The 27936-nt window shown below is 41.9% G+C and overlaps 1 protein-coding gene across 1 annotated transcript in view; it reads right to left on the bottom strand.

Annotated features, from left to right (window-relative positions):
- Positions 1-2829: 2829 nt before the first annotated feature.
- The window catches only part of LOC140331233 (maternal DNA replication licensing factor mcm6), a 69242-nt gene continuing 44135 nt past the window's right edge, over positions 2830-27936 (bottom strand). The window contains exons 12-14 of the mRNA XM_072412073.1: positions 5261-5425; positions 3988-4124; positions 2830-3144 (exon numbers count right to left, since the gene is read on the bottom strand). Coding sequence (XP_072268174.1) covers positions 3028-3144; positions 3988-4124; positions 5261-5425 — 419 coding nt within the window. The 3' untranslated portion in view covers positions 2830-3027. The remainder of the gene's footprint in view (positions 3145-3987; positions 4125-5260; positions 5426-27936) is intronic.

The raw sequence follows: 27936 nt of genomic DNA, 5'->3' as shown, positions 1-27936 counted from the left end.
ATTCCAAATCTCAATACCCAATCTTGGCATAAGTTAGGATTTCATTATATATCCGATCTACCACGGTTTCATTCCTTCCTAGATATTTTTAAGATGTATCAAATAAATCATTTCCTGAGTTCTCTTCCGGAAGAAGAGTTTCTGGTCCCTGCGATATTGTGGCATAGAGCGCAGAGGCTTACACGCACCAAAGGAGGTATTTCAGTGTATTATAATTTTTTCCAAAATAAAAACACTTGGAGTAAAACCCATACTTTTACCACCTGGGAACAGGACTTAAAGATTACGTTTACTCTTTCTCAATGGAAAACTGCAATTAGTTATAGCTATAAAGCCTCTAAATGTACATCACACTGGGATAACTACCAGAAAATCTTATATAGATGGTACAGAACACCATTTAGATTAGCAAAATTTGTACCAGACTATTCTCCATTGTGTTGGAGGCAATGTGGGGAATTAGGTACTTATTTACATATGTTTTGGGAATGTAGGAATATCCGTAGTTTTTGGAATTCTATCTTTGTCCTCATTTCGAGAGTCACAGGATTTTTCACAAAGCCAAACGTGGCATTAGCTCTCTTGAACTTGGGACTGGAGAAATTCCCACTCTGTTACCGTACCATAGTTACTCACGTTCTTATCGCTGCCAGAAGTGCTGTAGTTACAAAATGGAATCACTCAACAACTCCTAATGTTTCTGAGGTAGTACTGAAAATACACTCAAATTATTATTATGAACGTGCCTTAGCATATAGTAATTTCCAAGCCCACAGGTTTCATTCAAATTGGAATGTGTGGGAAAAATTTCTACCCACCATTCATCAAAATAGTCCAAAATTTATTTAGATCTATGTATTCTGCAATGCTGTATATTACAATTTTATTGTCCATTGTGTTCAGTTAGCTTCCTTTCCCTTTCTTAACTGTAATGTCTCTGTGTTATTCATAAGATATTGGATATATTGTATTGCTATATTTACCTAATTTGTCTCTGTACTTTTTCTACTTTGTCTTTTTTTTTCTGTAATGTCTAAAAAATTCTTCAATAAAAATTATTAAAATAAACTAACCCGTCTGTAGTTACCTGGTAATGACTTTAATGACTTGGGATGCTCCCTTTTTTAAGATAAGAACCACATTGTCCTTACGCCAATCCATTGGTACCATGCCAGTGGTTAAAAAGTCACTAGAAATAATGGCTTTGAAATAACTAGGCTCAGCTCTTTGAGGACATGTGGATGTAATCCATTGGATCCTGGTGCTTTGTTAACCTTAATTTTACCCAACTTTTTCTCAATCAGATCAATTTTGAGCCATTGTGACTTTAGGGCAGTGATGATTCTGTTATGAATTTGAACTTGAACTCCATTTTCCCTTGTGTACACAACCCAGAGACATCTCTTAGGGTCTACACGCTTAGATCTGATCTTTTTGCTATAAATATATTTAAAAATAATTTTGGGGTTTGCCTTACTTTCCTTTGCAATCTGTCTTATTTTGTAATTTTGCACATTTTATCTCTTTTTTTACATCTTTTGTTATATTCTTTATGGTTTTCAGATGGTAAAGGTGACCCTTCATTTTTATATTTTTGGAATGCCCTTCTCTTGTTCTTTATGGCTTTATCAGCTGTGAGCCACATTGGTTTTATGTTAAGCCTTTTAAACTTCCCCATTGAAATAATCTTTTCAGTGTGCTTGTGTAGAACAGATTTTAAACATCCCCGTTTCTGTTCTGTGTTCTTTTCATTCCTTTTCAATATTCTCTCCCAGTCCAAGTCACAGAGACCCTTAATATCAAATGTTTTCCTAATGCTACATCTAGCGTCAACAGAAAAATCAGGTGAGAAAGGGGACAACCTTGTCTTGTCCCATTTAGAATATCAAAAGGTTTAGACATATGGCCATTTCCTTTTACACTGGCTGAGGGACACCTTTACACCCACAGGATCCACAAAAACATCATTATTTCCAGCCTAATCTAATTATATGTATGACTCAAAAATAACCAGCTTACTCCATCAAATACTTTTGAGCATCTGTTGATGTAGCGCGGGTATTTCCTCTCTTAGTGGCTTGAACCCAATTGATGACCCTAATTGGGTTATCCCTTGCTTCATGTGAATATACAAATCCCACCTGATCTAGGTAAATTGTTTTAAACAGAAAGGTCGTAACCTATTAGCAAGTATTTTAGTAAATAACTTCAGTTCTTTTTCAGATTTGATAATAAGATCAGCCTATAACTGGCACTGGTATGCCCTTGGTATAATGGTCCCAAAACACATTAAAAAAGTTTTGTAATATACCAAATTATCACCATCATAACCTCGCCATTCAATGTATTTTTAATCACTTTAACTAGCCCTTCTAAAGACAGAGGTTCCAGTGATTTTAAGTGTTCTTTTAATAATGTTGTTTTCTGTAACCCTAGCTATTTTGAAGAATAATTTAACAAATTTTGAATGGGTAAATTTGAAGAGGAAGATGAAAGCAAAGAAAACTGGAGCGGTGGCAAAATGAAACCTGACAACAAATACAATGAGTGAAAACAGGATCAAATCCACTGGCAAAAAATGTATATCCCCTTGATGTTAATATTTATGATTTGTCATCCAATACAATTTTAGAAAAAAATCTCAATCCAAAAAGGATCTCCTTAATCAGCCTCAAAAAGTGTTTGTAACATCAAAAATAACTAAACACTAAACTAACTAAAAAATAAACACAAAAATAACTAAACGCTGAAAATGATATTTCTGTGATGATGTATAGGGTTAAGATTAAAAAAGGACTATAACACAGCAACAACAGGTTACAGTCCATCTTATGATAAATATTCAAATCTCTTTATTAAGTTTTAATTTATTGTAGGTCATAGAAATACAATAATACATAAAATATCTTTCGAACAACCATATCCAATGCTTATATATACATATATATTTTCACTGAAAGTTGTAAAGTAGTAAATGAGAAATCAAGCACGTGAGGATATGCTTCTCAATCCAACTAAAGCATTTTTTTAATCCTCCAAAACATAGTTTGGATTAACTACTAATATACAATCCTCTTCTGAAGGCTCTTCTTTGTCATCTATGGACTTTAAGTCAGTTTTCTTCAGTTCTATGAGAATATGATCCTTAAAAGAAAAATATGTTTTTAGTATGACACCAGCCTTTATAATATTGCAGTGTATGCAATATGTTAACACTTTATAGTGTCACCTTTAAAGTCACCTTGAAACACACTGCTATTTCAGTTTTAACAATCCTGATGCTAAACCCATTGAACATGGACATAAGGTGCCAGCTCTGACAAAGCATTAAAATATTAGCCCCACACAAAATAATAAAAAAAAAAAAAAAAAAATACTGGTTGGGAGTAAGAGGTCCTTTGCTCAGCATAAGCTAGTGAAAAGGAAGGGAACCAGGACGAAGAGCAAGGGCAAAGGACAACATATTAATTAGCTGTACCTGATGTCAGGTTGAAGTAAGCTAAGAAAAAAAAAAAGGGAATGTCTATCTTTGGTTGTAATGCCTTCATGACAGGCATCTCCTGTATTGACCAACCTAGAATAGACCATTTCAGAACTTTACTTTTTTTTTTAGCTATTTCAGAAAATCCCTTGCCAGAAGATTTAAAAATAAGGATTAAAAAAAATGCCACTGATCCTTTTCAAACGTGGCAAGCAAAGCTAAAATGTAAATATATGGCAGTTAACTGGCCATCTGGGTAGAAACAGTGAATGCTTAAAAGGAAGGGGTCAATCAACGGATGCATTCCAGGAAACCTAGATTAGTTAGAATACAGGAAGAAAGAAGTGGAATACCTTGGTGCTATACAACACTGCAGAGGTCAAGAATCAAACTAAAACAGGTTTAGCAGAGGCAGAAGCAGATAGGAATGAACACAAAGAGGGCAAGTTTAAACTCTAGATCTAAAATAATGTTTTGTTGTAATAACTGAAACATTTCATACTTACATAGTTAATTAACCGATGGATTACTTTTTCTATCATTGATTTTCTATAAATCAGATCAGATTCAGTCTCAATGTCACTTTCAATTTCTTTAAGATACCAGTTCACCAAGTCACTTTTAGTTAATTGACAGTCTTCAGCTAAAAGTATACAAAAAAACAAACAAACAAGAGATTTGAAAAGCTGTGTAACTTCTGTTTAACAATGTGTAACTTCTGGAAGAGACATATATGGGATAAATAGAAATATTTCTTTTTATTGTATTAGATGCAGGCAGATTTCCAAAACGTCACTTCCATGGTGTTTAACCAGTTTGTTTTTTTAATGCAGTATTTTTCATCTGGGACTCCATTTCAGCCATACCTTAAGTCTTACAAACTCTTGTCTATAGTTTGTCCTGTTAAAAATAACAGCTGTGGTTGCTGTGTAATTATAGCTACTCCTGTAAAAACCGAAACCTCACTACTGTAAAGCTTTAGTTTTATTCAGTATAGAGAATTGGAATAGTTAAATAAAATATAATTTTACATTTGTTCCTATATAGTCCAATATCAACTCTTGAGTCTCAGAATAAACAAATTTACTCATGGTGTGGAGTTTATTATTTTTATAAGGAATCATAAAATATTCTATATATAAGGCTTTTGCCTCATACCATTGAATTACTTTCACCTTATGTTTTTCCACATTGTCTCAAAGTATGTGACTTTAATTACATACATCAAGCTTGTGACCAACACACCATTGTTCTATCAGATGCACAATTATAGTACTGTGCTAAATGTATACATTTTATAGGTTAGTTTAAAAGATAGAAACTTCCTTCCTGGGTGGTTTCTTTTTAAATATGCTAATCTTTTTGCTGTTATAAACTCGTGAACAATGTAAAAAAATTACAATAGCTATATTTGATTGTTCTCATCTATAGCAAGAAGCCTCTGATCCTTTAGGAGGAAGATAGTCCAGCTTGGACACTATTTGTCTGCTATATTTTATTTCGGATAATTATTATTCTAACATTTTATAAATTTTTCCATTATTTTGTTAGTATCAAAGCAAAATGAAGATAGGGACACATTGCTTTCGTCCAAAAGAGGTACTAAAGTGTGATTTTTTTTTTTTATATTTTATGAAGTCATCCATAGATTTTAGATCCATAGTTGCAACATCCTAAAATGCATATATGGTACATAACACTAAAACTGACAAAAAATGTTAAAAGTTATGTTTGTGTTTTGGAGGTAAGGGATTGGAGAGGTATGCATGCAAATCTTACATTCTTCCATCTTCTGCATGTAGAAGACAAGTAAATTGGAAATTTGCTTATATTCTGAAAAAGACATTTTTAGTGTAGCCGTTGTAGTAGATTTTTCTTTATTTGCTTCATCTTGGTTTGTCTCTATTGCTTCTTTGCTATTGATATCTGGTGTTTCTTTTTCAGCTGCAACAGAAAATGTAAAGCAAAAAGACATAAAATTATCTTTGAGAAGGACAGACACATATATACCTACACAATTTGTAATGCAATCGTATTAAAACATAATTCTAAATTAAGAAGGGATACAAACATAGTACATACCAGGTAAGTTATTACACATACATACTGTAAACTTCCTACATATATACTGTACATACATACTTTAAACTTCTCTTACAACAAAACCAACTAAATATACATATATATTTTTTTAAATATGCATACTGAATTGTTTCTTATAACATTTCTAGTTAGATCAATCCACTGCATATTACTGCATGCTCTTCTCATGTGTTCTTGTTTCTTCTTATTGAGAATAGTTGTTTTACTTTGCCAGAGAATGCAATGTGAAACCAAATGAATTGCTGCATTCATTTGTTTTCACTTTGCATTCTCTGGCACAGTAAAACAATTAATCTAGCAATAGCTCTATGATAATTCCTAATAATCCTGATTATTGAGTTTACCTGTCAGTATAAGCTCCGCGGGGTCTACTCATAGGCTGCTGTTCAATAGACACGAGTGATGCCGCTACTACAATTCCCGCCATCACTTGCGTCTATAAAATGCATGCCCACACATAGGCTGATGGTCTAAAACGCAAGTGATGCCGGGAATTGTAGTAGCGGCATTGTATTGTACATAGCGTCTATAGAAAAGCAGCTTAATATGAACTGCAGCTGGCTCGCTGCAATTCATATTAGGAATTCTTTTGGGGGCCAAAAATAAAAAATAAAAAGACGTGCTGGGCCAGATTTTGCCCACAGGCCAGAGTTTAACACCCCTGTCCTATATCAAAGTTTTACACTACCTGTTGTAAGATGAACTGAATTTCCCCTGGAGAGGTGTGGACTTTTAGTGGTAGACTTGCATTGGAATGCGGACACCTTCCTAAATTGTTTTCTGTCCTTTATTCTTTTACTCAGTGCTGTATATAGATTTGCATTGCCCATACTCTTTCCTAACTGATCGGCACAGACCGACAGACACTTTTTTTCTTATGCTAATCTTGGGTCACTTGACAGTGACTTTACTGTCATCTTGGTCTTCTCTTACCCTGACAGTGCTTTGCTGTACCACCTTTTGAGCAAATTTGTAATGTTTAACACACTCCACCCAGCAAAAAAGTTTAGGTTTTTACATGGTTTTGTAAAACAATTTAAGTTTCATGATTCTTTGGTTACAGTTCACTCCAATTTTTACAGTTTTGAAATTTAAAGCCCTGCGAACAATATAGGGGCCTGCTATAGCTAGGTTGTTAAGTTTGTTATTCTTTTTGTATGTTTTTATTTAAGGCAATTTCTTAATAAATTATAAAACATGACCATTAGAACTGAATTTTACAACTTAAACCATAGTGTAGCTGTGTTTTCACTATGCACCTATCCATACATCCTGGACCTTTAATTACCTTTAATTTCTGGTTAACAGATTAAGGTCCTTTATTGCCTACTGCTCACCACCTACTTCCTATTACTATAAATCCTGCTCCTCCTTGTACAATCACATGGTTTACCCTATAATGTATGGATGCAGAGAAATATAGTCTGTCAGATATTGTTTTTCTATTCTACTTTAGGCTTCACTTAGTCACATTAATAACTTACCATCAAACTGGCGGAGATGGGGTGAAATCATTGTAATACAATATGCAAGCACATTTGGCCTATAAACATTCTGTACAACACCTATTTTATAGTCTGCATTCAGTCAATTACCTGATTACCATTGGACTTTGTTTTATTTCATTTTGAATACAGTTAGGCTTTAACTGATTGTCTCCCATTGCCATTAGAATTAAGGTACAACAGGACACCCCCCCCCCCGGGGTAGCAGAAAATGACAGGGGACACTTTGTCCAGAGCCAGAGGTAGAGTGTGGTTAAATGAATGGGCAGCCCGATCCAGATATGTGATTTTAGAAAAAGTGGGGTTTAGTGAGGAAAGGTAGTTGGGGAATAAAAAGTGTGATCAAAGTTTAGACCTAAGGCACACTAGGCCCTGTCACTGATGATATTGTCACTGGTAACAGGTATGAGAGGGCCCCAGGAATTCTCCTGTCATACAATCATCAGGTGCACATAGTGGGTGCCCCACTTTACTTTGTGGCTCCCATCTCAGTGGATATACAATTTAGAGATTAGGACTTGCTGGGATACCCGTGAGAACTTGGTTAAGATGAACATTCGTTGTGCCCATAGGCACACTGTGTCAAGTCGAGAGCAAGAGAAGACTTACTTGTATCCTGCGGTTTCACACACTCTGATGAGGCATCGGGTGGTTCATTAGGTCTCTGTCAATGGCAATCAGATCTCAAAAGAATACCAATTAATTCTTCCCCCTGCTGGAAAAGGTCAGCTCACAGTAGATTGCTGCAGCTCCGCTTCCCACAAGTTACACCCTGACAGGTATGAAGATAAACTTAAAGCTGTGAGTTTGGCAACATTTTGTCCCAGTCTGCATCCAGTATAGTTAGTTTTGTGGGGTGCTCTTAGAGCTAAATTACTTGTGTCCAAATCATTGCCTGAGAAAAGCGTTTGTTCCTTCATTAGGCACGGTGGCTCAGGGGTTAGCACTCTGGCCTTTGCAGCGCTAGGTCCTAGGTTCGAATCCCAGCCAGGACACTATCTGCATGGAGTTTGCAGGTTCTCCCCGTGTCTGCGTGGGTTTCCTCTGGGTGCTCCGGTTTCCTCCCACATCCCAAAAACATGCAGTGAGGTTCATTGGCTTCCCCCTAAATTGACCTAGACTACATTAATGACATATGACTATAGTAGGGACATTAGATTGTGAGCTCCTTTGAGGGACAGTTAGTGACACAACTCTGGACTTTGTACAGCGCTGCGTAATATGATGGCGCTATATAAATACTGTATAATAATAATAATAATAATAATATCTGTCAAAACAACTGTTGTTCAGTAGCCCGATGGTATGCAAAAGTGGCAGGAGCCCCATTGAAACACAGACCCACACTGCTACATTTTTGACAGATCTCAGCCCCCAGAGACAAGTGGAGTTATTAAACAGTTTGTTATACAGTTTACAGAAAGACGCAGTGCCATCTGCTGGTGGCCAACAATCATGCGCACAAGATAGTTTAATAGCAAGTGACTCATTATAACCAAGTGAAATGTACTTTAACCTGTACAGACTGAGCCTATGCGATTTTACATGTTTTTAACCTTTTAAATAATAGTTATAAAAATAAAAACCATGAATGTATGTGTTCATATTTATTTTATTGAGATTTTTATTGATAATAGTTTTTATTATTAGATAGTATGGCTGCATTTTGTGCCCTATATAAAAATTTCAGGTTTACTGTACGGTCAGGTAAAAATATGACATCACAAAATTTCCCAAATTCCCCAAAATTGTTCATCATTTTATAAATTACATACACACACACACTATATACACTCATATGTACATATACACACTTTTATTGCTTATCAAGCATGAAAGCTGCTTTGCCTTTTTGATGAAAGCAGAAGGAATGTAGGCTTGGAATAAGCTTGTTGAAATTGAACTGAAATATTAACCTCCCAAGCGGTAATCCAGAGTGTGGCTCGGGGTGAATTACACATACCAAAAGCAGTAACCCCGAGCCACACTAAGGGTAGAATTGCCAGGAAGTTTCAAGTCTTACCTGATCCCCACGAGCCCGCAGCTTCCTCCATCACTGCCCGCAGCGTCCTCCGGTGATGCCTGGCATCTTCTTCCTGGTCGGCATCTGCGTCCCTGGTGTGTTAACGTTCGGCCAGGGGAAGCAGAGGTCGGTCGGGCTGGGCAGTGCAGTGTGTGGCTGAAGAGCAGGACCATGTGGCTGGGAGGCAGGACCAGGCAGGAAATTTAAAATTATAAAATTTTTTAAATGTACTGTTTTTACATTAATATATACTATCATTCAGACTGCCAGGGAGGTTAAGGTCAACCCTCAAAGTGCCACACCAGATGACCTGAGTACAGGTGTGGTGCAAGGAAATAGACTGATAAGAAGCAGATGCTTCTTATCAGAGTGGTTCCCAGCTACGCTAGAAGTCCCTACACATTTTCCCACTCAGGAAACCAGGATAAAGGAATTGAAGTGGAGAAAATAAAATTACATCCAAAAAATAACAGGTACATCAATCCCATTTTTTTTCTGTCACCACATCAAAGAAAAGGTATTTAACCCCCGGCGGTCTAATTATGTTCATATTTTGTCAAAAGCGGTACATTGTTTTGCGTGGAAATTTGTGGTTTATTATTTTAGGCCTGTAATTCCTAGGAATAACTAGGTATGATAAAGTTTAAAACACAAATCCTAAATTATAATATAATAAATTATCAATAATTTTAAAAATAAAATTATCAATAAATTAAACTAATAAAAAATTAAACTTTTTTTAAATTTGTCCAAACAACAGCACAATAGAAAAAACTTTTGGATTTATTATTTGGATTTAATTTTTATAACTTTTTTACTGTGATCAATGTTTTAAAAGCAGATTACAATGTAATCTGTTTTTTAAATTTTCCACCCGACCACGCCTCCCCAGCGTGCCGAAGCTTAATGCAGCACATTGATCGAGCCGAGGATGTGATTCAGAAGCGAGCCGGGGATCGCTAAAGGACACCACTGGATTGAGGGGAACAGGTAGGATTTTTTTCCTACCCCAAGTGTGGCTCGGGGTTACTGCTTTTAGTATGTAAATTTCACCCCGAGCAACACTCGGGAATATCGCCAAGGTGGTTAAGACTGCTGCATTTTTTTTTCATTGTGACAATCTCAGCTGGGCCTGATGATTCTTGTTGGATCCACTATAGCTTCATAGCTTCATAGTCCGAAAGGTTGAAAAAAAAAAAATGTCTATCAACTTTAACCACTAGGGAAATAAAAATATCCCGGGTAAAAACCCTATAGGCATAGTTGATCCAAAAGGAAGGCAAAAAAAAACCCTGGTTCAATTTGCTCCAACAGGGGGGAAAAAAAAAAAAAAAAAAAAAAAAGACTTCCTTCCTGATCCCATGAGGCAATGGAATGTTCCCTGGATTAAAAGTCTCTGTTGTATTTACTTTAAAACTTTAATACCCAGGTAAAATATGTGCTTCTAGAAAAGCATCAAGCGTTTTCTTAAAGCAATCTATAGTAGTTGCTGAAACTACTTCCTGAAGGAGCCTATTCCACATTTTCACAGACCTTACAGTAAAAAATCCCTTCCTTAGCTGGAGATAAAATTTCTTATGCAAAGATTGCCCCTTGTCCTTTGTAATAACCTTAGAGTGAATAATCATTAAAAAAGTTCTCTATATTGACTCTTTATATATTTATACTGGGTGATAATTTCTTTTATTAGTTTAGTTGTCCTCTGCACGCTCTCCTATTCAACAATATCTTTTTTTTTTTTTAAAGGTTTAAGGTTATTTATCAATATTAAAAGTCAATTTCCAAGTGTCAGTCCAATCAAACCGTGCATGCAGGTCTGCTTAAAGATTATAGACATTCCTAATGCTTAATACTTACATAGTTTTGTGTGATCCGCAAACACAGAAAAGGTACTTTTCATCCCAAACGCTACAAAATTTATAAAAATGTTAAACAGTAGGTCCCAACACTGAACCCCGGGATACACCACCAATAACCTTAGACTATTTAGAGTATGAATCATTAAATCATTGCTCCCTGTTTTCTGTCAATTTGCAGATTGAATTCTCTAAACCTACAGACCCTAACTTGCATATTACCATTTTTGGGGTACTGCGTCAAATGCTTTTGCAAAGTCCAAGAACACTATATCAACTGCTACTCCACTGTCTAGCCGTTTACCTACTTCCTCCCAAAGGGAGAGTAAATTTGTTTGACAGCTTCTGTCTTTCTTAAATTCATGCTAGCTATCACTTTATAATATTTTCTAGCAGAAACTCCTCTATGTGGTTCTTTATCAAACTCTCCAGGACCTTTCCAACTAAAGAAGGTAAACTTACCGGTCTGTAGGCATTGCTCCCTTTTAACCTCCTGGGCGGTAACCCGAGTGTGACTCGGGGTAGAAAAAGAAGCTAAAAGCGGTAAGCCCGAGTCACACTCGGGGTAGGTAAACCTATGGGGAAAAAAAACGATAAATTGAGTCCTACCTGATCCGCAGGCGTCTCACGTCGTCTTTTGCGTCTTCTCTCTTCCTTTGGGTCTTCTTTCCTCTTCCTCCTGTGTCTTCTGCACTCGATGAGTTACCGGAGAGTTCCCAGGTGATGTTGGTGCGTGTGTACGTTGCCAGTGGGGCGGGAAATTCAAATTTCATTTGTATTGCATTCAATACAAAATAACTGTATTGAATGCAATACAGTGGATTTATATGTAAAAAAGGAGTACATTGTCTTGCATGAACATTTATTTTATAGTATATTATTAAAGTACATTTTTTTTTTTAAATTTATAAATTAAAAAAAAAAAATGTAATTTAATATTTTGACATGATTGTGTTTCCAACTTTATTTTATACCCATTGTATTATACTGTACAATACATTTTTGTGAACAATGTACCGCTTTTAGACATAAATCCAGGCAGAAATGAACCGCCCAGGAGGTTAAAAGATAGGAACCACCCATCACACTATGGGATGCCCATAAAGCAACATTACGGGGTAATATGATAGAAATTGCCTCACGTCTAAAGAAACATCGGGCTCAAAGAATTATTGAATTACGAAGGAGGTTAGCAAATTTGGAAGCTCATTTGAAACAGAATCCATCTAAACCTCAATTCAAAGAAGCACAGCAGACCAGGGGGGAGCTGTATGCTCTTTTGGACTATCAGGTGGAAAAGCAAATCCGTTGGTCCCGTAGTAATTTTTTTGTGAGAGCGAATAAACCCGGACCAATGTGCTTAATTTCAGAAGTTCCCACACGGCAACAATTAAACTAAAACTCGCTAGAGGTATATTGACGGCCAACCCCAAGACCATCTGCAAACAATTTAAAAAAATTATTTTCAATGTCAATGGGTCCAGTGCCACGTTTTACAGCTTATAAGCTTTTCTCAAATTTGAGTCTTCCTACCTTAACATCACAAATGGCCTGAGATGATAGAATCTGACATTTTGCCAAAGGAGATCCTGGCGCCTATTAAATCTCTAAAAACTACCAAGTCTCCAAGGCCAGATGGCTTTTCAGCTCAGTATTATAGGAAGTTTTCAGCAATATTAGCCCCTAGACTGGCTGAAAATATTTAAGGGAATATCCACACCAACCTATGTCACCGAATTTAGCTCATATAATGATGATTTGGGATGAGCGAACAAGATTTTTAAGTTCGATCTTGTGGTGAATCAGGCTTTTCTCACTTACCGAACATGTAAATGAGAACAGCCTTGTGATTTGCCATGAGGTTGTGTTCTCGCCAAACTAACAAAAAAAGCAGGGGGCGGTAACGGCAACTTTCCGGTGGGAATCACGACTGGGAGCGAATCAGTTGCTCCCAGGATGCATAGCAAGGCCCAGCAGCCAATCAGGAGAGATCTGAGCACCGGCATAATATACAGGGAAGGAGGTAGGGGTTAGTCACTACAACTTGTGTTCTGTGTGAAGGATAGAAGCAGGGAGAGACATGCATTGTGACGGACAGTTTAGGAGCCTTCTGTATATCTGTATATATACAGATATTTCAGTTTTTGATGCTACCTGTTCCTATTTACTAAAGAAGCCTGTTGGTTCCATAAAAAAATTCTGTCCTATCAAAAAAATACAGATATTTAAGTATTTGATACCTCCTGCCATTTACCAAAGAAACCATATGGTACAGGTACATTTTTGCCCAAATAAGTAAAAGATAAGCAGTAGACTCGGGAAGGCGTGGCGTTTAGCGACCTGCAGCATCTGGCAGGGGGCATATGCCTCGGGAGTCCACCATTATAAGTCAGCAGCAAACTGTTGGAGGCAGCAGCACAAGTTGTCAAACATGTCTGAGATGTGTATGGAGCACCTGTATGCTGGTAGATGTATTGAGAGGGCGGAATACAATCATACAGCCACGTCATGTGGACAGCATTGTGGACTGGGTCTCAGGGGCCTTAAGTGCAGAAGACTCTTCTGCAGCAGCAACCAGCACAGCCATGACAGGAGCAAAGACATGAGTTAGCGTGGCTAATGTGCCTGTACCTCCTGATGACTCACCCTTGTTGTTTGATGAACAGCCTGAGGATCTGTGCGAATTTCAGAAGAGGAGGCAGACCAAGAGCCTTGGAAAATGTGGTCAGCACTTATTGGATGAGGGTTCTGGATCAGTGGCTTCATGTGCAGAGATTGGCATAAAAAAAATGAGGATGATGATGACTGATGTTACCAAGGAACCACTGATGCGTGTAAGGGCTAGCAGCAGTTTTGAAACAGATGTAGAGAAAAGGCAGCAGCAGCAACAGACTTGGGATGGAAGGGGGTCACAAATCTGCCTCATGTGTGTCCCAAAAAAGGGACAGATGTTAGATGATGTGGCCATGGGGGAGATGGAGCAGACGCAGGGCACCCAGCAGACACAGGCAAAGAAAAAGAGCAGCAGAGTGGTTGCACACACCTCTCCAGTGTGGTCCTTTTTCACGCTGAGAGACGATGACGGGTGCATAGCAAATCGGCATCCTGTGCTACAAGCAGATCCGCAGAGGGCAGGCCGGATCACATTTGGGTACAGCATCCCTGTTTGGGTACAACATTTCCCACAAGTGCAAGAACCACAAAACAAAGTGGGAGCACTACTTGCGTTCTCTTGAAGGAGGTGCAACCACGTCATCGTCTCTTTTTCCACCTCCATTGACTCCTTCTCCACCTCCAATTGTCATTGCTAGTACGTCTAGGTATGTTGCCAGCCAGACTTCCAGCTGCGAGGAAGTATCAGCTTCTGCCCGCAGGTTTCATGGTGTCAGCTGACGTTCATCGCCACAAGATGGGTACTCCAGTGACCCCTTCAGCTCCCCTAGCTCCCAGTTCTTTCAGCCCACTCTACCGCAGTTCTGCGCAAGGCATCAGGCTACGGGCCCAACCAACAAAAGAGTCATTGAACTCAATTCACGTCTAGCCAAACTATTGGCCTTGCAGCTACTGTCATACAGCATTGTGGACTCGGCTCCCTTCCGTGACCTGATGGCCTGTGCCGAGCAGTGGTGGAATATACCAAGCAGGCATTACTTCTCCTGCACAGCTGTACCCAGTTTACATGCACATGCAATGGAAAACCTCTCCCGGGCACTGGCATTCTCAGTGTCGGCCAGCAGCGGAGGACACTGTGGTTAAGCAGGCACGCCACTACGGCTCCCTCAAGCAGACGCGTTGCTGAAACTGGTGTCTTTGGGGGAGAAAAGTCTTACCGCAAAAGAACTCTTGTTCGCTTTGTACTGTCACGGATACCAGGGAGGGGAGGGAAACAGAAAGGTAAATACAAGGGACTAGGCCTCCAATGGCTAGCGAAAAGGGAATGGTCACCCCTTACAGACACCCTAACCTAGCCCTAACTCCTGACAGTATGAATATCCCCTGATGGCGGGAATACTCATACACGGGAACCTAGGCCCTAGTAGCCCTGCATAGCCCTAGGAGTAGTGACTGGGCTTGAGACTACTGGTTCCTTCCCTGATGAAAGAACCAGTGTCTTCCTGAGGCCTAGTAACAACCAAAGAACAACAAAACACCAAAAGTAGTTCAACTTAATAGCAAATAGAGAAGCAGGAACTCTGAAGAGGACAACACACCAGCTCTTCACATCCCAGGAGTGAATATAAACCGCATAGCATGAAGTGTGAGGCCAGACTAAATGGAGGAGCAGTAATGACCATCAGCTGCAGCTGATACAAGGGGTGTGGTCATTAGAAACAACAAACACAAAGTAAAAACAAAGAGACAGCCAGATAACCTCACGTGCAGCTTGTCTCACAGATCTTCTAACTTCAGTCACAGAAGGGACCAATACATGTACAGAGAGGTTGAGGCTTGGTTGACGTCCTCACGGGGAACAGGCAACGTAGTGTGCTACAACAGGGACAACCATGTGGTCGCGTTGCGCATGGGCTGTATATCACATGTGCCCTGCATTGCACACGTACTGAACCTGGTGGTGCAGAGGTTCCTCTGCACATACCCAGGACTGCAGGACTTACTGAGAAAGGCTCGCTCCATCTGCAGCCATGTCCGCCATGGTGCTTAGCAAGATCCAGTGCCAACAGAGGTCGCCACTGCATAGACTCATTTGTGACACTGACTAGATGGAACTCCACCCTGCACATGCTCCAGCATCTGTGTGAGCAAAAGCTAGCCATCCACCATTACTTGGTCAGTGTGGTGCATTGAGGCAGCAGGCCCCCTGGTACAGCCACACAACTGAGTTATTTTACCAGTGACCAGTGGCTGCAGATGCTGTGCAAGCTAATGGGTCCCCTTTGAGCAGGCCACAAATGTGAGTCGGGAACGGTCAGGCTGGAACAACATCATACCCATCATCTTTCTGCTTGATAATACCCTGCATGGCCTGATGGAAAGTGGAGATGGGAGAGGAGGGGAAGAAATGGGGAGGAGGATGAGGGTGACATTACATTCCATAGCACACAGCCAGCATCAGGAGGAGCAAGAAGGGACACTGGCCAGCTTTAGGGGTTTCAAGAGGAAGAGGAAGATGTTGAGAGAGACCATGTTGTGGCTGCTGGACAGGACACGTTCAACCCGCATTTGTGCTGTCATGCCCCAGGCATTGTGCGGGTGATGGACCAACAGGAACTGCTGCAGCTTGAAGAGCAAGATGTTTTGGGGCCTACTGAGGGACAGGAGGAGGATGAGCCCAGGGAACCCCCCTTTCATATGTATCCACATGTTGCGATGCCTACAGAGGGACCCTCGCATTTACAGCATCAAAAGCCTGGATGATTACTGGCTGGCCACCCTTCAGGATCACCACTACAAAGACAAAATGTCACAGTTTCTACCCAACCCAGCACAAGAGAAAGAAAAAGGTGACCCACCTGAGCAGAATACTATGCGACCGGCTGTGTGAGGAGTTTCTGCACACCACATTCCACACAGGGAGCTCAGGCTCTATGAAGCGCAATGGTGCACGATTACGTTGGCTCTTTTCCGGCTGGTGGTGGTGGTGTTGACGACAGCAGTTATGAGCAGGTGGGTTAATAACTATCATACCCCCACTGCAGATGTCAATGATTGACTGACACAAGGTCTCACTGGCCAACCAAGATGCCTCTGTTAACCCACACTGCTCCTGTGCAGAGTCTGTGGCTGCCTATCACCAACACCCCGTCAGCTGAGCCTGCCTCAGTTGAGTTTTTCGGCTAGTTATCGCAACCTCCAGGGGTGGTATTTATCGCCAATGTCATGCTTGCTACTGTGCAAGCTAGCAATATACTTTACATTTCTGCTGCTTTCGGGAGGCCAACAAACTGCAGATGAAAACCCCCGGTACTGCCACACGGATAGCTGAAAAATTAGGCAAAGGCAACGCTACCTAAGTATTTTAGGATTGAAGGTTGGCATTCATGACATCCACTTCATAATGCAAACTAGCAATATCATCTACCTTCCTATCGCTTTTGGCACCATAGACCACAGCAACAGTGCCGGCACACAAAACATCTTGGTCTGGCCCTTCTACGTTTAATCACAAATTTCAGATATTTGTATTACACACTTCTGGGCGGCATTCACGATGAACTACACCCAGCTCTAGAAGCCAGTTACCAATGCAGTCCCCGCTTCGTGTCAGGGTCCACTGCCTCCTCCTGCTGCTGCTTCCACCTGTCAGTACTCCATTCAGTAAAATTGTACACTTGTGGTTGGCACTGACGATGCACTACACCCAGCTCTAGATGCCAGTTACCAATGCGGTCCAGGCTCCGTCTCAGGGCCCAACCACTTCTACTGCTGTTGCTGCTGCCGCCTGTCAGTATTCCATTCAGTAAAATTGTACACTTCTGGGTGGCATTGAGGATGCACTACACCAAGCTCTAGATGCCAGTTACCAATGCTGCCCCCTCTCTGTCTCAGGGCCTGCACCTCCTCCTCCTGCTGTTGCTGCTGCCGCCTGTCAGTACTCCATTCATTAAAATTGTACAGTTCTGGGTGGTATTGACGATGCACTACACCCAGCTCTAAATGCCAGTCACCAATGCGGTCCGTGCTCCATACCAGGCCCACTGCCTCCTCTTCCTGCTGTTGCCGCCTGTCAGTACTCCATTTACAAAAATTGTATTACACACTTCTGTGTGGCATTGATGATGCACTACACCCAGCTCTAGATGCCATTTGTGTAGAGGATAGACGCAAGGAGAGTCTTTTTAATGTGACAGGGACAGTGTAGGAGCCTTCTTAGTTCATAGTTGGCTGCACAGTTCAGTGTTTATAGGGAATTTTCTTTTACATGAGCTACTAGCTAGTCAGTTTTGTTAAATTGTCAGTAGTCGGCACATTTATGCCAGTTATATTGTGTGTATTACACTCTTAGGTGCTGTTCACTGACTGCACATGCACTCAAGGTACAATTATGGTTACATTCACTAAAGCTAAATAAAATCAATTGCAGTTCCCATTTACCAAAGAAGACTGTTTGGTACAGTGAAATTTCTGGCCTACTTTAAAATAAATAGTTTTATTTATTTCTTTTAACTACATTAGCAATTTATTTGGAAATGGACAATTGTACAGTATTGTACAAAATGCCCAATAATTTGAAACAGTTGTAATAACACAAACCAAAGTAGCTATAATTTATACAATGATACTTTTTAACTAGTGTTGGTCAAATAGCTCAGTTTTAGAATCGACCGCTATTCGGTCGAATAGAGCAAAATTATTGGGGTGAACAAACGTCGAATTCGAACTGCATTAAAGTCATGGGGGAAAAATTTTGGTTGTTTTTCGTGACTGTGCAGAGCTTCTACAGCCTATAAATACATTTAAAAAGACATGTCCAGACTCCCCGGCTCTGCACAACACTGTACAAGTAAAAAAAAATAAATAAATAAGCAAGGCTTTTTTATGTTGCTGGCAAGGCCATTTTATGGGGGGGTCAAGGGAACATGCTGGATTTTATACAGGCCTCCGAGTAGAGGCAGAGAGGGACAAGAGGGGGTTCCTCCGGTCCAATTAGCCACCAGGTTTCATCACTCCATTACAAGCTTCAGAGTACAGGCAGACGTCCCTGAGGGGGGTCTTTCAGTCAAAAAATTAGCCAGTTACACAGCTCTGTTACAAGTTATATAGACCTCACAGGAGAGGGGACCGCATTAACTGGAATCTTGAGCTGGGTGTAGTGCATGGTCAATGCCACCTAGAAGTCTGTAATACAATTTTTGTAAATGGTGTACTGACAGTTGGCAGCAGCAGGAGGAGGAGGAGGCGGTGGGCCCTGAGACGGAGCAAGGACCACATTAGAGGTGTAGCTTTTGGAGACATGAATGGATGAACAAGATTCCCACTGTCCCTACAGTGGCAGTGGGCCCTGAGAGAGTGTGGATGGCATTGTTACTCCTCCTGCTCTTACTGCTGCCACCTGCCCAGTACCCAGGTCTAGATGCCAGACTAGATTCAAGCTCAACAGGGTCTTCTTTTCAGCCGATTCCGCGAAGCCCGTTCCCTTTCATTGTGGTTCGCTGCATAGTAGGTAGGGACAGATTGGAATCTCGTTCATCCATTCATGTCTCGAATAGCTACAGCTTCTACACTGTCCGTATAGGTGATGGCCTCAACCTCTAATGCCGTCCTTGCTCCGACTCAAGGCCCTCCGCCTCCACCTCATGCTGTTCCTGCTGCCGCCTGCCCAGTACACAGCTCTAGATGCCATTTTTCAATGTCCACGCTTCGTCTCAGAGCCCATCGCCTCCTCTTCCTGCTGCACCCCCCAGGCTTGAGCAATATGAGTGTTAGCACTGCAGGTCGTGCCGGCGCCGCTGCTCCTAATTGAAGGCACGGGCGCCGGGGCCCATCTTTCAGGTAACCCCACTACCTGTGTTCCACGCCTGTGTTTCCTTCATGCTGAGACTTGCTCTGGTGTTTGAGCTGGCGTGGGTGTGTCTCTCTTAATCTATGAGGTAACACATACACGCCCTCTGTTTTCTACAGCCTATGGCTGGTTTCCTGCAGCACTCTCAGTGCTAAGGTGTTTTCTCTGTTTTGCCTTGCTGTGTACCAGACCATGCTTACGTTTTTGGACTTAGCCTGTTTGCTGCCTGACCCTGACCTCGGATTACGTTTTTGGACCTTGCCTGATTGCCGCCTGACCCTGACCTTGGATCTTTGTTTCTGGACTTTTGGCCACGCAAGCCCCTCGGTGCTTGCACTGGGTTTCCTGACTCCTGTGGTCAGCTGCCACTGGCCTGGGGATTGCTCTGGAGTAGCACCTGGCAGCTACCCCACAGCCCAAGCCTATCCTCACCCTCAGAGGCTCTAGCGAAGACCAGGTAGCGGCTTAGTCATGCCCCTCTGGAGCGTACCCAGTCAGCGGCACAGTGGGTCCACACCCGCTTATATATCGGAAGGTATACTTCTGATGAACCAGCTGATTTGAGTGGCTGGTGTCTTCAAGCAGAAGTGTAAGTGCATGTCAATCACATCAAATTGGTGCAAATCTGAGTGTCACTGTAGAAATTCCCTTCTATGATGTCCCAGTGCACATTAGGAGTTGGGAACTCTAGCACTTCACCAGCTTTGAATCCAACAGGCATGACCATGTTCCATATCACCAGACATTTGGGGCTCAGCACCTCGGTGAGCCAAATAAACAGGTGGTCCAGGTTGGTTTTCTACATTTCCAATGATTGTTTATGATACCTGATAACATCCTATATACAGGAGTTGATGATGACAACGTCGGGCTGAAGTCCCTGTTCGAAGTCGGCCAGCACGCTCTCTATGTACTACGAAGAGACACGGGTCAGGAAATAGAACCATACAAGGTGGTGGTCAGTTCTGTAGTGACGCACTTTGCAGTAAGTTATGCACTTCTGCATTTCACCCAGAGATCCCCCAACGTGTCGTTTGTAAATGACATCTCAGCCTTCCTTTTGAGCTGGATCTCAGTCCGAAACTCATTATTCTGCAGTATTTTCACAAGATCTTTGTAAACGGATCTTTGAATGGAGTCTCCCAGGATGGCCACATACTTGTTGTGGAGAAGTCTCCGGATGTCTGCGGAGTTTAATAACTTCATGGCTCAATGTGGTGATCCAGGACCTCTCGGTTCCCATTACACATAACGGTGCCTCCCATCTCATCCCTCCGACATACAGAGGGACTGCTGCCCCACATCTCAGTTCCGGGGTAAACAGAAATTTAGTCCAATAATGCTTCGTACCAACTGAGATGGAGCAAGGACGGCATTAGTGGTTGAGGCCATCACCCATATGTACAGTATAAAAGCTGTAGCTACTGGAGACATTGCTGTGTAGGGGACTGCCTTTTCCTATCTTCTAGCTGTAACTGTAAATGCAGCATGGACAGCATTGTTAACTGGCATCTACAGCTGGGTACTGGGCAGTCAGCAGCAGTAAGAGCAGGAGGAGGAGGTGGTGGGCCCCGAGATGGGAGTGTGGACAGCATTTGTAAGTGGCATCCAGGTTTGGTTACTGGGCAGGCAGCAGCAGTAACAGCAGGAGGAGGAGGCAGTGGGCTCTGAGACGGAGTGTGTACTGCATTAGTATCTTGCATCTGGAGTTGGGTACTGGGCAGGCGGCAACATCAGTAACAGCAGGAGGAGGAGGCAGTGGGCTCTGAGACCAAGTGTGGACGGCATTAATATCTTGCATCTACAGTTGGGTACTGGGCAGGCAGCAGCAGTAACAGCAGGAGGAGGAGGTGGTGGGCCCTGTGACAAAGCAAGGACTGCATTAGAGGTTGAGCTCATCACCTCTATGGACAGTGTAGAAGCTGTAGCTATTGAAGACATGAATGGATGAATGAAATTCACACTGTCCACAACTACTATCTAGTGAAACCTCATAAAAAGGAACGGGGTTGGCAGAATCAGCGGAGAAATACAGACATTTTTTTATCATTTGTGGATATCTAGCAAGTGCTATCACCGTTAAATATCAGTATTTGTTTTAGATAAATACATACATTTTTAGAGGTTTTACAATAGATACCAAGTGCTATCAGAATTAAATATCTGTAATTTTTGGGGAGAAATACATTAATTTTTATGGCTTTGGGGATATATAGCAAAGTAGGATCAGAATAAAATATCTGTATTTTATAAAGAGAAATATAGGCATTTTTATGGCTTTTAAGTATAAATGAATAGAGAGAAAAGAAAGAGGTTTGAGGCTCATAGGTTTTTCATGCAAAAAGTGAAGCGTATTGATTGATATAATTAATATAATTAAAAGCCATATAGAGGTGGCTCAACATATAAACACATTCATATAAAGGAGGAGGAGTAAAACCCTTTTTTATACCAATTTTTATGGCTTTGGCGATGTACAGCAAAGTAGGATCACAATGAAATATCTAATTTTTTTATCGATAAATAAAGAAATTTTTATGGTTTTTGTGATAGATTGCAAGAGGTATCCTAAATTAGGATAATTAAGAATAATAAAAATTTCTGTAAAAAAATACAGATATTTCATTTTATTACCACTTGCCATCATCTATCCAAAAGGACAGAAAAATGTCTGTATTTCTCTACAAAAAATACAAATATTTAATTATGAATCACAGCTCCATTACAAGTGATAAAGGCCTCAAAGTAGATAGAGGCAGAAAGCCCTGAGGGAGGTGCTCTGAAAAAAAATTAGCCAGTTACACAGCTACATTGCAAGTTATCGGCCTCAGAGACAGTAGAAGTAGAGGGCCATGAGAGGGAGGAGTAGAAGGATATGCAAAAGGCTGTGAAATTGAAAATGCTCTTCCCATCAAGGTGTCAGCAGGCAGTGCAGCAGTTGATGACTAACAGTTCACTCTGCAGAGGGGGTGTTGAAGTCGTTGCTAATCCAAGCCTTTTTCATTTTAATAAAAGCGATTCGGTTGACATTTTCTGTGGAGAGCCAAATCCGCTTGTCACTCACTACACCCACTGCTGCACTGAACGTTCTTTCAGAAAACACTTGCGGCTGGGCAGGCTAGGATCTAAATGGCATTGCTCAAGCTTGGATACCCTGTAGCCCAGTGGGTCCTGGCTTTGCAGGTTGCAGATGTCCCATGTAGAGCTCAAGTATTCCTGCACCATGACTAAGTAGCGCTGCTGAGTGTCACTGGCAATTGCTGTATGCGGGGATCTTTGGCTATGCACTCCTGCATGAAGGCTGTCATGTAGCTCAAAGTTCCCACAGCTGAGGTAATTCTGGACTCACACTTTTGTGGGTCGAACAGCAGCACAGGCTCATCCTCATCCTGCGATCCAAGGAACATGCCACCTTGTGTTTGGGTGGATGGATTCCAATGTACCCTCAATATCCTCCTCTGCCCCTTCCTCCCCTTCTCCCATCCCTACAATGTCCTTCATCCTCTTCCACGTCCTCCTCTTCCTGGATTTGTGTTGCACTATGCCTAGTAGGCACGCTTGTCCGAGATGTTTGAAATGTCATCTCTTGATGCAGTGTCTGCTTCGCGTGTCGTGTACGAGATCCACCATCATCTGTTCCAGCAGGCATATGATAGGAATGGTGTCACTGACACTTGATCCCTGCTGATCATCCTGGCCTCTTCAAAAGGTGACAAATGCAATACAGTGCACAAGTCCTCAATTTGCAGTCACTCCGCAGGGCTGAAGAAAGGTAGTGTAGGTATACGTCTGAAATGAACAGACTCTTGTTCAGCCAGCCGCTGCAGCATATAAAAGGTGGAATTCCAACGAGTGGCCACATCACAAATTAACCGGTGCACTGGCAGGTCGAGATTTCACTGTAAATCCACCAATCTGGCAATGGCTGTGTACGACCGGCGGAAATGCGCTGACAACTTTCTGGCCTTCAGCAACAGCAGCTGGAGGCCTGGGTAATTCCTAAGGAAGCGCTGTACTATCAGGTTCATGTGCGAGTTTCCCACAACGCAGGGCTGCCAGCAGATTGGCCTGGTTGTCACACACGACCTTGCCTGGCTGGAGTCTGTTGGGAGTTAGCCAAATGTCCTCCTGCTCCCACAGGGCACTTAGAATGGTTGCGCTCATGTGGCTGAGGGAACCCAGGCTTCCCAGCCTCAGGACTGCCTGGCAACGTCTGAATTTTGCAACGAAATAGCAAACTGCAGGTTGTTGCTAGCGGTGAACAGATGCTGCTGAATGGGAGGTACTGGGTCTCCACGGCAAAGTGTCCCTGGAGAAAGAGGTTGAGGCACACGAGTCAAAGGAGGAGGTGGAAGTAGAGGTCGAGGAGGAGATTGCATGGCCTTTCTGCCACTGCATCTTCCCCTGCTGCCAAAGTTACCCAGTAAGCTGTATAGGAAATATATCTTCCCACTCCATGCTTGCTCGACCAACTGTCGGTTGTCAGGTGTACCCGAGTGCTGCAGGGCCACGGACACATTGCTCTGCACGTGTTTATGCAAAGCAGGAACACATTATTCCGCAAAATACTGTCGCTTGGGCATAACGTACTGTGGGTTTGCGCAGAGGAATGGGTAACGGAACGCATTGGAGCCCACCAGCGGTTAATGGAGGAGCTCTAACGCAATCAGCTGTGCAAGTCCTGCATTGATTAGCTTTGTTTTGGGGACATTTGGGCCATATTTCTTCTTGCGCTCCAGCATTTGGGGGATGGAAGGTTGGATGCTGCTAATGCTAACCACAGAAGGATTGGACGATGGGGTAGAAGGTGTGGGGGATGGCAATGATGCCTGTTCTTGAATGCTAGCAATGCGACAAACAGCAGCTGATCTGCGTTGGAGCTCCTGCTTACTGCTGGTGGAACCTGAAAAAGGTAATGTTCAGCTATATGTCCTACTCAAATTGCTGGCAGCAACACGATAACCAGGTTACCGGGTGGTGGCTTTAAAAATGTTTACTCATGCAACTTGTTCCAGGTTTGTTTGTGTTTTTGCCTCGTTTCAAGTGTTGAGCACACAGTTTGCAGATGACCAAAGTGTTGTCATAACTATGGACATTAAAAAATGCCCACACGGGTAAACATCTAACTGGGTCAAAAGGTGCTCTGGAGCTGGTCCTCGTAGTGGCGTTCCGCAGCTGTTAAGGCACAGTTGTGGCGACAGCTTCTAAGGATGGACGCCTATGACTTGACTCACTGGTACGTGAAGACTGCAGAATGTGGGCAGCTTTTACCCTCTTCCTCCCTCTCCCCCTTTGAGGGTGCTCTGCAACCTCCTCCTCCTCCCTCTGCTTCCTGTCTATGATGATCTCCTAGTTCGCCCTATGTCAGATTAAGGACATCATGATCATCATCTTTAGAAGTTTCCCTGTATGTGCCAAAAGGTAGCAGCGGCCTTTTGGAGCCATTTTGAATTGGCTCGTCTGGCTGAGTGTTCGGGTGAAAAGTAAGTGGGGGGAAAGCCTGTGAACTGACTCTCTTCGTCAGGTGACTGAAACAACCAAGCATCTTGAAGGAATGCTTGTAGCTCCGCCTCTCCAACCCCTTGGTGGGACTCCTCTACATACTGCTGTACAGGAGACTTTCCAGCCGATGATGACGAACTAGGAGGGACAGGTGTATCATGACTGTTTGGGACACCTGTGAGGCTTGTGTCTGGGACTGGGATGAAGAGGGGGTACAATCACTTGACCCAGGCTGGGTCATCTACTCCACTACCTCTTGTTCAAGGTGTGGTAATAATGGACTCCCAACAGCAGCGCTTCTTGTTCTCGGGTCTGCAGCTAAAAACAAACTCATACTGCTTTGCTTGCCACCCCTGCCAAAGCTGCTTCTTCCTCTTTGGCCAGACAAATTTTTTGTGGGGCTTGACACCCTGCCAAATACTTTGGAGCTAATATGCTTCACAAAGTGTAAACTTGTACAGTAAGTGGATTTTTTATTGGAGGGGGGGTTGACACCAAAAATGCAAGTGCGCTGTGTGTGTTGTATGCAGCACTTTCCTTCAGTGGTGAGGCTTGTATTATGCAGCACAGTATACAAACTATATAATGCAGTCTACACTGCGTCTGTGTGACTGTCTCTCAGTACAAGTGTGATACTGTGCACACAGTCAGGGAGGGTACCCTGCCTCTGGCTGCGTGTATGTAGCACACTGACTTACTATCTATCTATGTATCTATCTATCTATCTATCTAACAGTGAAACACTACCTGAGTACAGTAGATTTCAGGACTGCACCGATACAGTACAATCCAACTATCTAGCTGACAAAGTGTAAGTGTGACAGTCTAAGTAAAATACTTTTTTTTACTTTGACAAAGCAAGCTAAGCAGCACAGAAAGGTTGTGATGCTAGCAAATCTCTGTCAGGAGTGGTAAATGCAGGCACGTCCTGGCCTGATATAGGCCAATGGCTGCCTGTGTGGCATGCAGTGACAGACAGCCAATTGGCTGCCTGCCACAACAAACATGGAGGAGAGCATCCCTGCTGTTATTGGAGAGATCTAGGCATTGTGGAAGGGCGGAATTCGGGGCTTCAAATCCAACAAAATTTGGGTCGTGTCAACCTGAAATCGAACGGCCATATTTAGGTCGAACATTAGAATGACCCAAATTCGAGCAACAACAATATTTTTAACAATAATTTTAACAGACTATGCTGAAACCAAAGGCACCAATCTTTTTTTAGGAATGACCCATTTAGAGATCATGGCTTTGTTTTCGCTTATCTCACAAGGAATCCATGGTTGGTAACATCATATTCTTTTAATGCCTTTGCTCTTCTCTCTTGCTGTAGGACACAAAACTGCTTAAGTTCTTTAGGAAGCTCAGAGCATAAGTTCTCAATCACAGCTAAAGCATCTGATTTTGCTAGGCAAGGAGCATTAAGATAGCGGTCAACTAATGTAAAGTCGGCGAGCATGCCATCCAACATAGCTTGACGCAAATCTAGGAGGTGCGATACTTCTCAACACTTTCAGCAAAGTAGCAGACAATGGACAGTCAGAACACATATTAGGGATTTTGCTCCATCAATGTTTGATATTCAAGAAATGTACTTGTGCAGACAGCATATCTAGATATCGAGTGAACCATTCCTTCACAGTAGATGTTTGATGAGGAAAAAAAACACCAGTCTCCATGGAAAACAAGTACACATCACCCACCTTGGTATCAAAAACATTATTTAAAAACACAGCATATTGGTGGGACAAAATATCTCCTAGTCAACGACAGTCGTGGGTGACCTTTAGGATGCCTTTGTCTTCAAGCATCACTCGGAGACCATTTTTAAAGACCCTTGGTCCCATGGCGAGGATGTCAAGGAGGTATACATGATTTCTTGTGCTCACCTGCAGCCAACACAGTTTCCCATAGCGACATATGTTCAGGCCAAAAGCATCCAGGCTCAAGACCTTTTGGTGCTGGAAATGCAGAATCTTTCTTCTATTGGCTCTTTTTCAACCTCTGGAGTTTTATACTGATTCCCCATTTAGACCATTTTGCCCAAAAAACAGTCTTGCTCCTCGCACAGCTTCACCAGTCTTCAAATCCTTGACTTTAATCAGGAGAACAGTGTGATCTGCATGAACACCAAGTAAAATTCCTTGAAATCTTTCAACTATGGTTGTAATTTTGATAGTCTTCCCAATAATTCAACTCCGAAAACATTCAGCAAAAGTGGAATCCATAGAAGAAGTGGTAATGAAATTATTGCAAATAAATGTCAGCCTTCTGCAGCTTCTGCTGTGAGTTAGACATGATTACAAAAATCAGGGAGCCCAAATACAGATATTTTAGGGTTTGATACCAGTTCCTTTTTACCAAAGAAGACTGTTTGGTACAGGTAAATTTCTGACGATGGCCTACACCCAACTCTAGATGCTAGTTACCAATGCTGTTCCTGCTCCTTTTTAGGGCCCACCGCCTCCTCCTCCTGCTGTTGCTGCCCTGTCAGTACTCCATTCACTAAATTCCACTATCACAAAAGAGAAATTGTCCAGAAGGGAATATCAAGGGAATTAGCCCCAGTAAACCGGTTGACCAGTATGTGCTTAGCCTCAAAAAATTCTAGAAATTCGTTTGGAAAGAAGGAAAGGGAGGGCTATTTGAAAGGCACCCATTACTCAAAATTATAATTGAAAAAAACAAAGCATTATAAATTAATATGGGTACATGAATAACAGTAATATGCATAACTTACAAGAAACATACAGTACAAATAGGATAAAATCACACTGATTAATATTGCTATGTTTGTTTAAAAAAGAAAACTATTTCGTTTCTCGAAGCGTTTTGCCCAGAGGGCTTCCTCAGGGTATATGGGAAACCAATAGCAAGAATTGGGAGTATCTCAGTGTGTTCAATTCATTAAAAACAATAAACGTATGTTGTTGAAAAATTATTACTTGCCTTGGGATAATTGATCAAATTGTTTTGTTACTTCCTGGAGATGTTAACACTACAAT

The sequence above is a fragment of the Pyxicephalus adspersus genome, chromosome 5 (genome assembly GCF_032062135.1).
Source record: "Pyxicephalus adspersus chromosome 5, UCB_Pads_2.0, whole genome shotgun sequence".
NCBI classification, from domain to species: Eukaryota; Metazoa; Chordata; class Amphibia; order Anura; family Pyxicephalidae; genus Pyxicephalus; species Pyxicephalus adspersus.
The sequence above is the reverse complement of the archived record's forward strand: the minus strand, read 5'-3'. Positions and strand labels throughout refer to the sequence as shown.